The 14,820-nt window shown below is 47.7% G+C and overlaps 1 protein-coding gene across 1 annotated transcript; it reads right to left on the bottom strand.

Moving 5' to 3' along the window:
* Positions 1-2,343: 2,343 nt before the first annotated feature.
* On the bottom strand, positions 2,344-10,760 carry Tuba1c (tubulin, alpha 1c). The gene is made up of 4 exons (XM_013018797.1): positions 10,628-10,760; positions 7,196-7,418; positions 6,910-7,058; positions 2,344-3,447 (listed from the first exon to the last, which is right to left on the bottom strand). The coding sequence occupies exons 1-4, from the start codon at positions 10,628-10,630 to the stop codon at positions 2,473-2,475; spliced, it is 1,350 nt and encodes a 449-aa protein (XP_012874251.1). The 5' UTR covers positions 10,631-10,760; the 3' UTR covers positions 2,344-2,472.
* Between the last annotated feature and the right edge of the window lie 4,060 nt (positions 10,761-14,820).

A 14,820-nucleotide genomic window follows, 5' to 3' on the forward strand; every position in this document is an offset into this window, starting at 1 on the left:
CTTCACCCCCAAAACAAACAACCCCCCCACAAAAAAAACACCTCAGCAGTAGAGCTGTGGTTCAAGTGATAGAATGCTAGCCTTGAACACAAAAGTTCAGAGCAGCATCCAGCCTCTGAGATCTAGCTCCATGAATAGGATACATACAAAATAATATATAGTAAATTGACCATCAATAAAAACTGGCTACTGGGCTGGGAAGGTGGCTCAGTGGTTGAGTGCTTGCCTCACATGCATGAGGCTCTGGGTTCGATTCCTCAGCACCACATAAGCAGAAAAAGCCGGAAGTGGCGCTGTGGCTCAAGTGGTAGAGCACTAGCCTTGAACTGAATAGCTGAGGAACAGCGCCCAGGCCCAGAGTTCAGGCCCCACAACCAACCAAAAACAAAAAACAAACTCAAAAACTGGCTACAATCAAATCTCTCCCCACCCCTTGTCCCCCGTCCCCCCCCCCACACACACTCTTTTTGCAGTCCTAGCTCTAAGCCAAACTTCTAAAAGTTTGTTGGTCATGGGGCTTGAACTTGGGCCTGGATGCTGTCCCTGAGCTCTTCAGCTCAAGGCAAGTGCTCTACCACTTGAGCCAAAGTACCACTTCCAGTTTTCTGGTGGTGAATTGAAGAGTCTCATGGACTTTACTGCCCAGCCTGGCCTTTGAATTGTGAACCTCAGAACTCAGCTCCTGAGTAGCTAGGATTACAGGCGTGAGCCACTAGCACCTGGCCAGTTTTAGTTTTCTGACCCACTTGGTCATCTCTGGTCTGACAGATTCTAGCTGGTGTGCAGGCCTTTGCTACCTGCTTCCTGGAGAGCACAGGTTGACAGGCACTTGGCTCCTTGTATGTAGTTTTTCCGTTCCTCCCCATCCCAGCTCAAAGCAGCTCTTTCCAGGCCTACTTGCCCCTCAGTGGCCAGCAGTCTACATGCAGTAGTAGCAGCTGACTCTTCTGGGTAGGTCAGGTGAGGGCAATTGGACCCTTCTGTCCAAAACAGCCAGAATCTGGGGCCCAAGCCAGCCTCAGCAGCTTTTGCTCTTACTTAGGCTGTGTCCATTTCCCACCCCCCCATCAGCTGCAGTTCTGAGTCCAGATTTTCCATTTGTGCTCAAGGGCAGATCAGATGATTGTCAGCCACAAAGCAATGACCTAGACCTTGGGGTATATTTGTTCTTGCTGCAGGCTAACTTCTATTCACTCTCACGCCCACACAGCCAGGAAAATCTTCATGACAAGGACAAATCCCTCCCCAGCCACTGGCCACTTTGCTCTTTCAACTCCCCAGGCTCCTGTTCTACTGGAATATTTTTTCTCAGTTAAACTTTTCTCTCACCTTCTTTCACCTCACACTGGAGTATGCTGCAAAAAGCTTTCTTTGCACATCTTGGCTTGTGTCTAAACTAATTCACCTGTAAGGCTTACAGAAGTAATTGGAGAGGGCTGCTCATGGCCAGGGGCTTCAGGCTCCCCCATTATTGTAAAGGATAAAGGGGTCACTTGTGGACACCCTGCTTGGAATATGCTTAGAGAATGAACCCCAGGGGCAGTGAAGTGTCGTCATGCTGGGCTGATTTATCTGCAGTCTCAAACTGAAATCATGGCCAGTCTCTGCCAATATGTAAACTGTGGCAAATATATCTCCTGAGCTACCCAGTCTCTAGAAGTACCCCTAGCAGACTGGACAGTCTATGCGTCTCATTCCAGGATGAACCCAGCTGGGTGGATAAATAGCAGGCCAATCAGTGCTAAAGGATCGGACATGAAATCATAGATCTCTTCTAGGATCACAGTCCCTAGCAAGGCCAGGAAGAAAGATTTATCTTCAACTAGCCAGCAATGAAGGTGTGGCTAAAGTGCTAGAGCAGCAGCATTGAATGAAAAAGGCAGTGCCCAGGCCAAGTTTATGCCCTAGGATGGGCACACATACACAAATTTGAAACAAATCAGGTGGCTCACTAGTCTGAAGGTCAAGTATTTACTGTGATTCACAAAACGGTAAGATCCGCTCCAGGATGGGAGCAGACTCCACCCTCCTCACAGCAAAGTCTCCACCCAGTACCCGCATTACCTAGGCAACTGGGACACCTGGAAGAGGTCACATCTGAATTTGATGTGGCCACACCTTTCTCTAGATAAGGCCTAGCCCAGGTCCAGACGCCCTCTGCTCTCTTCTAGCTCTCAGCTTTTTCCTTTTCTCTTTCCTAGCTTGCCCTTTCCCAGATGCTCTCTTTTCTAGCTCTTTTCTTTCCCAGCCTACTGAATAAATCTACCCCTTACCTGAATACCCCGTGCGTGGTGCTGTTCTTACTCGGCTTTCTTTTTAAAAACCTAACAAAAACCAGTTTGATATTTTATATGGAAACATTTTATTGACAGGTCAGAATTAAAAGAGTCACACACAGAATTAAAACAATGACAAAAACAATGACAGAAATAAAACAATGATAAGACTTGGAGTGTTAAGCAGCAGCTAGTACTAGTACTCTTCACCCTCATCTTCCCCATCAGCGCTATCTGCTCCAACCTCCTCATAATCCTTTTCTAGGGCAGCCATGTCCTCACGGGCCTCAGAAAACTCTCCTTCCTCCATCCCCTCACCCACATACCAGTGGACAAAGGCACGCTTGGCATACATCAGGTCAAACTTGTGGTCCAGGCGAGCCCAGGCCTCAGCAATGGCTGTGGTGTTGCTCAGCATGCACACAGCGCGCTGCACCTTGGCCAGGTCTCCACCAGGAACCACAGTGGGAGGCTGGTAATTGATGCCAACCTTGAAACCAGTGGGACACCAATCCACAAACTGGATGCTACACTTGGTCTTGATGGTAGCAATGGCAGCATTAACATCTTTGGGAACCACATCACCACGGTACAACAGGCAGCAGGCCATGTATTTACCATGGCGAGGGTCACATTTCACCATCTGGTTGGCTGGCTCAAAGCAAGCATTGGTGATCTCTGCTACAGTAAGCTGTTCATGGTAGGCTTTCTCAGCAGAGATGACAGGGGCATATGTGGCCAGGGGGAAGTGGATGCGGGGATAGGGCACCAGATTGGTCTGGAATTCTGTCAGGTCAACATTCAGGGCCCCATCAAACCTCAGGGAAGCTGTGATGGAAGACACAATCTGCCCAATAAACCGGTTCAGGTTAGTGTAAGTTGGGCGCTCAATATCGAGGTTTCTACGACAGATGTCATAGATGGCCTCATTGTCCACCATGAAGGCACAATCAGAGTGCTCCAGGGTGGTGTGGGTGGTGAGGATAGAGTTGTAGGGCTCAACTACAGCTGTGGACACCTGGGGGGCGGGGTAAATGGAGAACTCCAGCTTGGACTTCTTGCCATAGTCCACAGAGAGACGCTCCATCAGCAGGGAGGTGAAGCCAGAGCCAGTGCCCCCACCAAAGCTGTGGAAGACCAGGAAGCCCTGAAGACCTGTGCACTGGTCAGCCTGCAAAAGAAGAAAGCTAATTTTAGCACTAAAAGACATCTGATGAAAGCGGCAATGGACTTCTGTGAACTTCTGACTACAATGAACGCTTTTAACTCTTGTGAACAGCATTTGCTAAGAGCTTCAGAGTGCTAAGTGAGTCAGAGAAACTTTTCACAATCAGCTCCAGGGGAAAACATCTCCAGAAAGGCCATTAAAAAAAGAAAAAAAAACCCACCCACCGTTTTATCTCCTCAGATAAAGGAATCAAAGTCTGCAATGGATACAAAGCATTAGTTTTGGTAGCTAGGAGGGCAGTCTTGTGTCACAGAACAAGGCTTTGTTTTTTGGTGACTGTCCTGGGGCTTGAACTCAGGGTTTGGGTAATATCTGAGTTTCTTTTGCTCAAGGCTAGTGCTCTACCATTTAATTCACAGTTCCACTTCCAGCTTTTTGTAATTAGTTGGAGGTAAAGTCTCACTGGGACTTTCCTGCCTGGACTCTTCATATCTCAGCTTCCTGAGTAGCTAGTAGTGAAATGAGCCAGTAGTGCCTGGTAAGAGCAAATTTTTTTTTTGGCCCGTCATGGGGCTTGAACTCTGGGCCTGGGCGCTGTCCCTCAGCTCTTCAGCTCAAGGCTAGCGCTCTACCACTTGAGCCACAGCGCCACTTCCGGCTTTTATCTTTTTGCTTATGCGGTGCTGAGGAATCGAACCCAGGGCCTCAGGCATGCAAGGCAAGTGTTCTACCACTGAGCCACCTTCCCAGCCCAAGGGCAAATTCTTATCAGTTGGAGTTACCATGGGTCAGGCCTCAGATGACCTGCCCAGTACAATACACATTTCATGAGAAGCTGGCAGCAAATCACTGAGCTGGATGAAATACAGAACAGCCAAGTTCCAAAGTTCTGGTACTAGAGACACTAGCAGAGCTGTGAGTCCAGCTCTTCTTGTCACCCACTGTGACCGTGACCAAATTCTCTATCTCATTTCGCTTACTTTTATTTTTCCATAGTATTCTGGTTTGAACTGAGGAGAGTCTTGCATTTGCTAGGTAGTTGCTCTACCACATAAACTATACCCCATTTTTCCCCCCCTGCTTTATTTTTCCCAATTGGATCTTTGGCCAGTCTGGAGTCAGTTTTTTTAGTTGTTGTTGGTGGGGCTTGAACTTGGTTGGGGCCTGGATGCCGTCCCCCTGAGTTCTTTTGTTCAAAGGCTAGCACTCTACCACTTGAGCCACAGCACCACTTCTGGCCTTTTCTGTTTATGTGGTACTGAGGAATCGAACCCAGGACTTCATGTATGCTAGGCAAGCACTCTACCACTAGGCTACATTCTCAGCCACTGTCAGACTATCTTCAATTAACCACCAGAAACTGGAAGTGATGCTGTGGCTCAAAGTTGTAGAGCACTAGCCTTGAGCAAGAATTCAGGGGCAGTGCCAAGACCCTGAGTTCAAGCCTCAGGTCTGACAAAAGTCTCCTAGACTTATCTGCCTGTTCCTCCAGCCTCCTACTCACTACCTCCTCAAGTAACTGGCATTGCAGCAGAGTACTGCATCACACAAGACTCTTCATTCCCTTATTAAATGAGAATAGTATTAAATCTCAGATTGCTGAGAAACATGTACTTGGGATGGCGTTTGGCACAGTAAATGACACTAGATACAAGGTAAGGTGATTAGCAGAATTCCACCAGACCTCAGATCACTGAAATTTTTTGCCACTCATTTGGACAACATGGCTAGCAAACTGCTTTCTGTGAAAGGCCAATTTTGACCTTTGTCCTCTGCATACTTTTCTTTTTGTGGTTCCAAGAGATGAAAGCCAAGGTCTTGTGTAATGTAAGCTAAGGCAAGGGTTCTACTGCACAGAGCTACACCCCAAGACTCAATTTTAACCTATCCAAGTATTCTGGGGCTGGAATGTGGCTTAGTGGTAGAGTGCTTGCGAAGCATGCATGAAGCTCTGGGTTCAATTCAGTAGTATCACATAAACAAAAAAAGCTAGAAGTGATGCAGTGGCTCAACAGAGCTAGCCTTGAGCAAAGAGCAGCTCAGGAACAGTGCGCGGCAGGCCCCGAGTTCAAGCCCCAGGACCGGCAAAAAAAAAGTATTCTATCTAGGTGGGTGCCAGTGACTCATACCTATAATTCTAGCTACTCAGAAGACAGATCTGAGGATCATGGTTCAAAGTCAGCCTGAAGCCAGGCGCCGGTGGCTCACACCTGTAATCCTACTCAGGAGGCTGAGATCTGAGGATCGCGGTTCAAAGCCTACTCGGGCAGGAAAGTCCGTGAGACTCTTAACTGGAAGTGGTGCTGTGGCTCAAGCAGTAGAGCGCTCACCTTGAGCTGAAGAGTGCAGGGACAGCGCCCAAGCCCAGAGGTTAAGCCCCATGACCGACCAAAAAAAAGTATTCTATCCACAACTCTCTTCTCAAAGGTACTCAGAAATTTGCTGACCTCTTATCAGGCAGACCGCAACCTACCAATTAATCGTTAAATATTCTATAGAATAACACCAAGACTGGACCCTATGTGGCTTTTACTAGGTGTTTTTCTCTCCAAAAAACAAGTCCCCGATTTCCAAGTCAAGGTCTGTAGCTGAACTTGACTAGTAAGCCTTAGAACCATTAACCCAATTTTGCTGGGAAGTCACTGATAAACATCTGAAAAGTATGCACTGTGAGTGATGCAAGGCCATTGTTTTTTAAACAGACCAGTTGTGGCTGGACATAGTATATGACTTTCCTGACAAACTGCTCTACCCAGGCCTTCATGCTTAATTTTTGGTTAATTACTTACAAGCTGCCCAAGGAGCAAAGAACCATCTAATTGCCAGGCTCTTAATTAAAATGGTGCAAACAGCATACTTGCCAACATTCCTGACAAAGCTGCCCAAGGTTTTTTCTGCCCGAGCCAGTTCACTGCCCTGAGTTCTAGGAAAACACATCTAAAGTACTACTGTTCTGTGATTCACCTCAGAACTTCCAAGTATTAATGACTGCTATTTGCTTCCCTCACAAGGAAGCACCAGACTCCATTTTCAGCTTTGGACCACTGAGTTAGCCTCCCAGCCTCTGAATTTCTTATTCTTGTAGAAATGACTCAGGCTTGCAATCCTAGCTACACAGAGGCCAAGATCTGAGGATTGAGGTTCCTAGCCAACTCGAGCAGGAAAGCCCATGAAATTCCCAATTAACTATCAAAAAGCTAGAAATGGAGCTGCAGCTCAAAATGGTAGAGTGCTAGTCTTGAGCACAAAAAGATCTAGCAGAAACAGGTCAGGAGGGAAAAAAAGGGGGTGGGGTGGGGAAGAATATTTACACTGGCCCCATAACCCACGACTCCATAGTTGAGAAACTGAGCTCCTTCAGTGAACAGCTCAGGTTTCATTTCATTTGCAAAGAGAATGAGTCATAACTTTTGGTCTCAAAATTGCAAGAGAACTCTTGTCCCAGTTAAAGTACTGTAAACATACCAGCTTCCGAATTCGGTCCAAGACGAGGTCAATGATCTCCTTGCCAATGGTGTAGTGACCACGGGCATAGTTATTGGCAGCATCTTCCTTGCCTGTGATGAGCTGCTCAGGGTGGAAAAGTTGACGGTAGGTGCCAGTTCGAACTTCATCTGCCAAAGGAAGAAAGCAAACCACCTGTCACTAACAACCTGCACAAGCCTGGGCCATCATCAGTGGAGCCCCTGGACAGATCTCTCGTCTCAGAACCTTGGGAAATCCCCTGGGTTAGTTACTGAGGTCAGCTCACCAATGACTGTGGGTTCCAGGTCTACAAACACTGCCCTGGGCACGTGCTTGCCAGCGCCTGTCTCACTGAAGAAGGTGTTGAAGGAGTCATCTCCTCCCCCAATGGTCTTGTCACTTGGCATCTGGCCATCAGGCTGGATGCCGTGTTCCAGGCAGTAGAGCTCCCAGCAGGCATTGCCAATTTGGACACCAGCCTGGCCAACGTGGATGGAGATACACTCACGCTGTGGAAAGGAGAAAAACAAAAGCCATTATTATGACACATTAGATGAGGGATCTGGGAATGTCTCACACCTAAATGACTCACTTTCAAAGAACTATAACTACCTTTCAGAAGCCACTCTTTGGCCAAGGAATATTTCACAAGCAAAAATCTTTGTAGAAGTCCTAATTCAGACAAAAAAAAAAAAAAAAAGAACAACGCTTTGGCAGACTAAAGACAGGTTAATGACCTACTAGGAAACCTACTCCCTTACTTTGTTGCCACAATAGATCCATAAGATGTACTGTTACAGCTCCATCTCCTTGGAAATTTGCCTGCTCATTTGTTAAACTGCTGTAAAAATTCCCCTTTCCAAGGCTGATTCATTGTCGGTGGGATTGAGTAACTGCTGAGCTCATGCTAATCCTTCCTTAATCCTATTTTTTACAAGACAAGAGCTGCTTCTTCTCTTTAAAACCAGCTGAAACCGACAGACTGCAGCCCTATGACTCAGGAAGAAAATGTTAGATAAGCTGTATTTTAAAAAGAGTGGTCGGAGACAGCCTTTTCACTTTGTAGAGGAATCTAATCTTCAGGAAAAACATTTTTTCCTTCACCACCAACCCATGATGGCAGGGGAAGGGCATGCTAATAAAGCCTAAAAAGGACCCCAAGACTTTACTGCAATTGTTTGAAGAAATTAGTTCTTGTGCTTGTAATGTGAACTACTTGGGAGGCTGAGCTCTGAGGACTGTGGTTCGAAGGCAGTGCAGGCAGGAAAGTCCACAGGACTCCAGTTAACCATCACCAAAAAGTAGGAAATGGAGCTGCAGCTCAAATGGTAAAGCTCTAGCCTTGAGATCTCAAGGAGCACCCAGGCTCCGAATTCAAGCTCCAGGACTGATATAAAAAAAAAAAAAAGGAAGAAGAAACTATTGTCAAGCTGCCTACCTAGTTTCACAACCTAAGGTAATAAAAACCCCATTGCTCACAACCTTTGGCTTTTGATCGCCTTCTTCCCACTTGCATGCCCCATAAAATGATTGAGCCTAGCCAACCCATCAGCAAACTCAGCATCACCTATGCGTACTTGTGCAGGCTCCAGGGCTGTGGGAGAGAACAGGAGGTGTTTGTTCTAGAGTCCTGTTTAACTATTGCATCATGCTTACCTTTACCAGGACTTTGGAAACTTCACAGCCCCCAAAGGTGGAGAAGCAATTATTGGTTCATGATCGGTTCCCTACACAGGCCCCAGGAATTTAATGTCTGCAAAGATTCACTTTTTAATTTTTGCATCATTACTGGGGCTTGAACTCAGGGCTTGGGCACAGTCCAAGCTACTTTCTTGAAGACAGTAGTCAATCTCAGTGGCCTAATTACTGCTGGCCCTCCATTCTGCTGGGGTCACCTGGGCATAGGTGAATCACTTAGTCTAGCTGGATAAGCAGCCACTATCTCATTAAAAAAAGAAAAAAAACCTGGTATAAACAGGTGTTGCTTTGCCTCTTGCCCTTTAAACATCTCTGCTGCTTTCGGAATCACTTTTTAAAGTGTCTTTCATGTTCTTTCTTGGTAAAAATGTATTCAAGCAAGTTAGAAGACACATTTTTGGAGTATCGTCAGCTATTCACCAGTTTTTTGGGGGGTGGGGGCTTGAACTCAGCCTAGATGCTGTTCCTGAGTTTCTTTTGCTTAAAGTTAGCACTTCACTACTTGAAACACAGCTCCACTTCTGGCTTTCTGATGATTCATTGGAGATGATTAGTCTCACCCGCGTTCTGCCTCAGCTGTCTTCAAACTGCCACACTCAGGATCTCAGACTCCTCAGTAGCTAGGATTTACAAACCACCAGCACCTGGCACTAAATCCCTTTCTTTAAAATGATGCTGTTTGGGGCTGGAGGCATGGTTCAAATCATAGAACACTGGGAGAGTTCAAACCCTAGTGCCCCTGGTGGTGGGGGGGGATGGATACTATTTTGCTGCTGGTTTAAAAACAGTTTCTTTTAGTTACACTGCCAGTACAGGCCAGCTTAGTGGTTTCCAATACCCCTGGGTAGCTATACAAAAAGTGCTCAAGCTGTAAATAATTCCATGGCTTTCCTTTTTTTTGGGGGGGGGGGGTCCAGTCGTGGGGCCTGAACTCTGGGCCTGGGCGCTGTCCCTCACTTCTTCTGCTCAAGGCTAGCGCTCTACCACTTGAGCCACAGCGTCACTTCCAGCTTTTTTCTTTTTTGCTTATGTGGTGCTGAGGAATCGAACCCAGGGCCTCATGCATGCAAGGAAAGCGCTCTACCACGGAGCCACCTTCCCAGCCCCTCCATGGCTTTACTGTTGTGATGTGAGGATAAACCCAAGGCCCTGCTAAATTACCACGCACCCAGCTGCCACTTGTTTCTTGAAAACCGAACCTTAATTTGGTATGAGGCTTTATATAAGAAAATCCTTTTTAGGGAATTGCTTCTCCAACCTGGCTTACGCAGAAAGTTTCAGTCATAAACATTCCACTAAATAGAACACTAGTAATGCAGGAGGAGGCGACGTGACAGTTAATTATTCCCTCCAAATGAGGAGCTGGCCTCCAGGTGACTCAGCAGCGTGTCACAGGGCGTGGAGGCGCCCGGAAGTGCTGGCGCCCTCGGCCCTCCAGGGCGGAGGAAAGGGGAGATCACTTGGGGGAAATGCGGGGAGTTTTGAGTGCCTTCAAGTTTTGGGGAGCAAATATGAAGAGCAGTAATGCCAGCCGGCCAGGAGAGGCTGCTTTCTCTCTCTTGGATCAAGAGAGCTTTTTTCTCTCTCTCTCTCTAAAACCAGGGGTGCTGGGGGCTCCCTCAAGAGGCTGAGATCCGAGGATCACGGTTCAAAGTCAGCCCCGGCAGGAAAGTTCGGAGTCAATCCACCAAAAAGCCGGAAGTGGGGCTATAGGTCACGGGGTAGAACGCTAAGCCTTGAGCCAAAAAGCTCAGGGGCGATACCCAGGCTCTGAGTTCAAGCCCAAGGGCCGTCAGAACACAAGCGGGACACAAAACCCACAAAGTGGACTTTCCACTTCCACCGAGGGCAAGTTGTCCCGGCGGGTCCGCTGACCTGGGCTTTCCCAGCCTGGCCAGTTGAAGCAGACGCAACCGGAGCCGTCGGATGAGCTGTCGCGGGTCCGGTCCCACGTGTCACCCCCTCCCCGGCCCGCATCCCATTCATCCCGGACCCACTGTCCCGTGAGGCTCCTACTCACCATGTTGGGGACCTGTGGATATCAGTGACGCGGGCAAAATCCGGGGAGGGGAAGAGGTCGGCGACAAGGATCTCCCGCTAAGAGACTACCAAGGAGTCCACGGGAGAAGCAGAATGCAGGCGGCGCACCCGGGGGGATCATATATACCCCTCCCCGGGCCACGCGTCCCGGCGGGCGGGCTTCCGACCCCGCCCCGGCCGCCCCGGCCACGCCCCCGGGCCCTCCGCGCTCAGAGAGCGCGCTGATTGGTGGGTTTAAAAGTTCAAACCAAACTTTGCGGAAGGAGCCCAAAGTAGGGGGTGGAACAAGAGGCGGCTGGGCCCGAACGTGGGCCAGGTGAGGCGGAGTAGGGAGGAGGGAGGCGCCTGGGCTGCGCTACCCTGAGAGGGAAGTGGCGTCAGCGGAGCAAAGGCCTGGCGAGGTCAGGTGCCTGGTAAAGGGGCCGAAGGGAGCCCGCCCGCTGCCCGCCCAGCCCCGCGCCTGCTCCACGGCGGCGGGTCCGCGCTGCACCGCTCCCTACGAGTCCGGGCCGGTGCGTGGGGGCCGCACCGAAGCCTGTCCGGCCCGCAGCGCCCGGAGCAGCATCCGCTTTCATCGAACAGGGAGAGAGGGCCGAAGGACGCCTTGCTTCCCATCCCAGGTCGTAATTAACCACCAGCGCGCCCCAAATCCTGAGGCTCACGTTTTTCTCATCCTCCTCTTCAAATAAACTCTTTCCCCCCACCCCTGGAATTGGGGGTCAGGTCCTGGGGCATGAACTCAGGACTTGGGCACCCGTCCCTGAGCTTTTTCGTTCAAGACTAGTAGTCTACCACTTGAGCCTTTCCTGCTATCTGGTAGTTAATTGGAGATCACGGACTTCATGGTCCAAGCTGGCTTTGAACCGCGAACTTCAGATCTCAGACTCCTAGTGTAGCTAAGATTACTGGCGTGAGCCATGGGCACCCTGCTTTAAATAAACCTGTTTACATAAACCTGTTGCCCATACCAGGCTGAACTCCACAGCTCAAACTTTTCTCCTGCCTCAGGCTCCAACTTACATTGTTTGATTGCTTAGGAAGCCAGTAGTGGGATTCTCGCACTGCATTACTACGTTCCATCCGTTCCAGAAGCCCCATTTTACAAACGAGGAAAGTAGTTGAAGGTAACACAGTGGGAGAGGTGGAGCCGAAGCTACCATTCAATTCTGTGTTGTCCTTTGGCACCACCTTGTGTGTCATACTATCTGCATGGCTTTGGTCACTCCCGCAAAGATGATTTCTCAGAACCATCCTTTATTGCAAGTGTCTTTACTTTCTTCTGTCATCCTCTTAAGTTCCTCAGTTGTCTCTGAGACATAAAAGTGTAGTGGTTGTTAGTCCGGTGCAAGTGGCACATGCATGTAATCCTAGCTTTTCAGGTTCAAAGCTAGCCCAGAAAGGAAATGCCATGAGACTGTATCTCTAATAATCAAAAAGCCAGAAGTGGAGCTGTGACTCAAATGGTAGGGTGCTAGCCCTGATTGAAAAAAACTCAGGTACAGTGCCCAGCTCCCAAGTGCAAACCCCAAAACTGGCACAAAAACAAAGCAATTGTTCTACAGAGTATGTATGAATCGCTGGAGGGTTTTTTGTTGTTTTGTGTGTGTGTGTGTGTGTGTTTTAACTGAAGTAGGGAAAGGCAAAGTGAAAGCAAAAATGGGTTTGGGCATCAGCTGCTCAAGAGGCAGAAGCAGAGGATCAGGTGTTTCAAGTCAGCACCTGGGGCAAATTTAAAGAAATGCTATCTCAAAAACAAAACACAGGCTATTATTCTCTCAAGCCTATAATCCTGGCTTCTCTGGAGAGTAGGAGCCAGCTTGAGAAGACAAATCCAATTAACAGCAAAAACCAAATTGGAGGAGTGACTAGTGGTAGAATATTAGCCTTGAGCAAAAAAAGCTAAGTGAGAGCACCAGGCTCTGAGTTCCAGCCCAATACTAGGGGTGGGGGGGATCACTTTAGTCCATGTATGGAGAATATATTATGGAAAAACATAAATAGAAACAGGGAGGTGTTTTGAGATAATATTCATTGCAGCGATTCATTTGAGAAAATGAATCAGACCAGGTGTGGCAGAGGCACTAGAAAAAGTAGTTAAGAGTCAGCCACATTCTAGTGAGAAATCCCTTTTCATTTCCTATAGACTTGTATGAGGGAAAGTCAAGGATTATCTAGGATTTTTAGCCTGAATAAGAGATGAATTTGCTATAAAAGATGCAAAAGGCTGTGAGTGGAGTAGGCATGGAGAGAATGGTAATCAGGGCTTTGTTTCAGGTCATGTTAAGTCAACAATTTTCATTCTTGTGGAGGTGGCAATGGAGAGTGTGCAATTGAACATTAGAGTATATCTCAAAGGAGAATGATGGCCTGAGACAGATGTTTAAATACTATTCTAAGGTCCTGACACTGAGTTCATCAAGGAGTGGAATAGACAAAAAAGAGTCAAGGACCAAAGGCTGAATCTAGAAGAAGCAAAACTGGGGAAGGATGGAAGGAACAGCTTCGAGGAAACCAGGAAAGAGGGGTGAGTAGAGTTAAATAGTGCTAATGGTGAAAGAAAACACCTGGGAATACAGTTTAGTGTAGACCACTTGCGTAGCATGATTAAAGTCCTGGGTTCAATCCCCAGCACTCGGGGGAGAAAACAAAACCGCTCTTCAAATTGACCACTGGAATTAAGTACAGGTGGTTCATGCCTGTGCTACTCAAGAAAGCTGAGTTGGGCTTGGAAGGTGGCTCAGTGGTAGAGTGCTTGCCTTGCACTCATGAGGCCCTGGGTTTGATTCCTCAGCACCACATAAGCAAAAAGAAAAAAAGCCAGAAGTGGCACTGTGGCTCAAGTGGTAGAGCGCTAGCCTTGAGCTGAAGAGCTGAGGGACAGCTCCCAGACCCAGAGTTCAGGCCCCACGACCGGACCCCCCACCCAAAAAAAAAACAAAACAGCTGAGATCTGAAGATCACAGTTGGAAGCCAGCCCCCAGCAAGAAAGTCTGTGAGCCTCTTATCTCCAATTAAAATCACAGGAGAAGCCAGAAGTGGAGCTGTGGCTCAAGTGGTAGAGTACTGGCCTTGAGCAAAAGGAGCTGGGGACAGCACCCAGGCCTAGAGTTCAAGCCGCAGGACTGGTCAAATATTAAAAAAAAAAATTGACCACTGGTTCTAGCCAACTGACCTTGATACAACTTAATTTGGCAATTTAGAAAATAACAAGCCAGGCATGTGTGGTTCACACCTATGATCCTCACTACTTAAGAGACTGAGATGTGAGGGTTGTAGTTTAAATCCAACCTGGGCAGAAAAGTCCAAGAGACTCTTTATCAATTGTCAATTAATGAGCAGCCAGAAGTGGAGGTATGATAAAGCAAGTCAGGAGGGAAAAAGCTAAGGGAGGATGTGAGGCTTTGAGTTCAAGGCCCAGTACCTGCAAACAATCAAACAAAAATAATAATGACTGTAATAAACTGGACTGGGACTGGAAGGGTAGCTCAATGGTAGAGTGTTAAATTGACAGGCACAAGGCCCTGAGTTCTGTCTCTAGCACCAACAATCATCATAATGACAATAAGCATTTTTAGGTTTAGTGCTCATGTGATCCAATTTTAAAAAATCACTTTTTCTCCCTCTCTTGCCCTACTGCCTCCATTCTATTCAAGCAGGCAGCCTCTGAGGGAAGCAAGGAATCTAAGTGATTGTACTTCTGATTAGTTTAGACTCTGTTTCTTTGTTTTCTAGCAGTGGTTCCTTGGGAGAATTTCTTAATCTCTCTCAATCTCCTCCCTTTCAAAATGGGATAGCATGTAACTCATAAATGATACATTGTCACGAGGATTAAATGAGATGATTAGTACCTCAGTCAGCACCTACACAGTGCTTGCTTAACACAAGGTAAAGCATTTTTTTTTAAAAGGGAACTGCTATGCTGAGATGGTGGTAATGGACAATTTTAGAGAAAAAGAAATGCGCTGTCTTGCATCCCAAAATCATTAAAGGTATTAGGGTCCATATTTAACTTTGCTGCCCCCTGCTGGAATTAATTTTGGAGGTGGGGGCTGGGAAGGTGGCTCAGTGGTAGAGCACTTGCCTTGCATGCCTGAGGCCCTGAGTTCGATTCCTCAGCACCACATAAGCAAAAAGAAAAAAGCCTTAAGTGGCGCTGTGGCTCAAGTGGTAGAG

This window comes from Dipodomys ordii, unplaced genomic scaffold (assembly GCF_000151885.1).
Source record: "Dipodomys ordii isolate 6190 unplaced genomic scaffold, Dord_2.0 Scaffold42, whole genome shotgun sequence".
NCBI lineage: Eukaryota > Metazoa > Chordata > Mammalia > Rodentia > Heteromyidae > Dipodomys > Dipodomys ordii.

Excerpts from the sequence above, each read along its gene's own strand:
- Tuba1c (XM_013018797.1), bottom strand. Across the intron at positions 7,059-7,195 it reads CCTGGAACCCACAGTCATTG|ATGAAGTTCGAACTGGCACC; the intron begins GTGAGCTGACCT and ends TTCCTTTGGCAG. Across the intron at positions 3,448-6,909 it reads TGGACCGAATTCGGAAGCTG|GCTGACCAGTGCACAGGTCT; the intron begins GTATGTTTACAG and ends CTTCTTTTGCAG.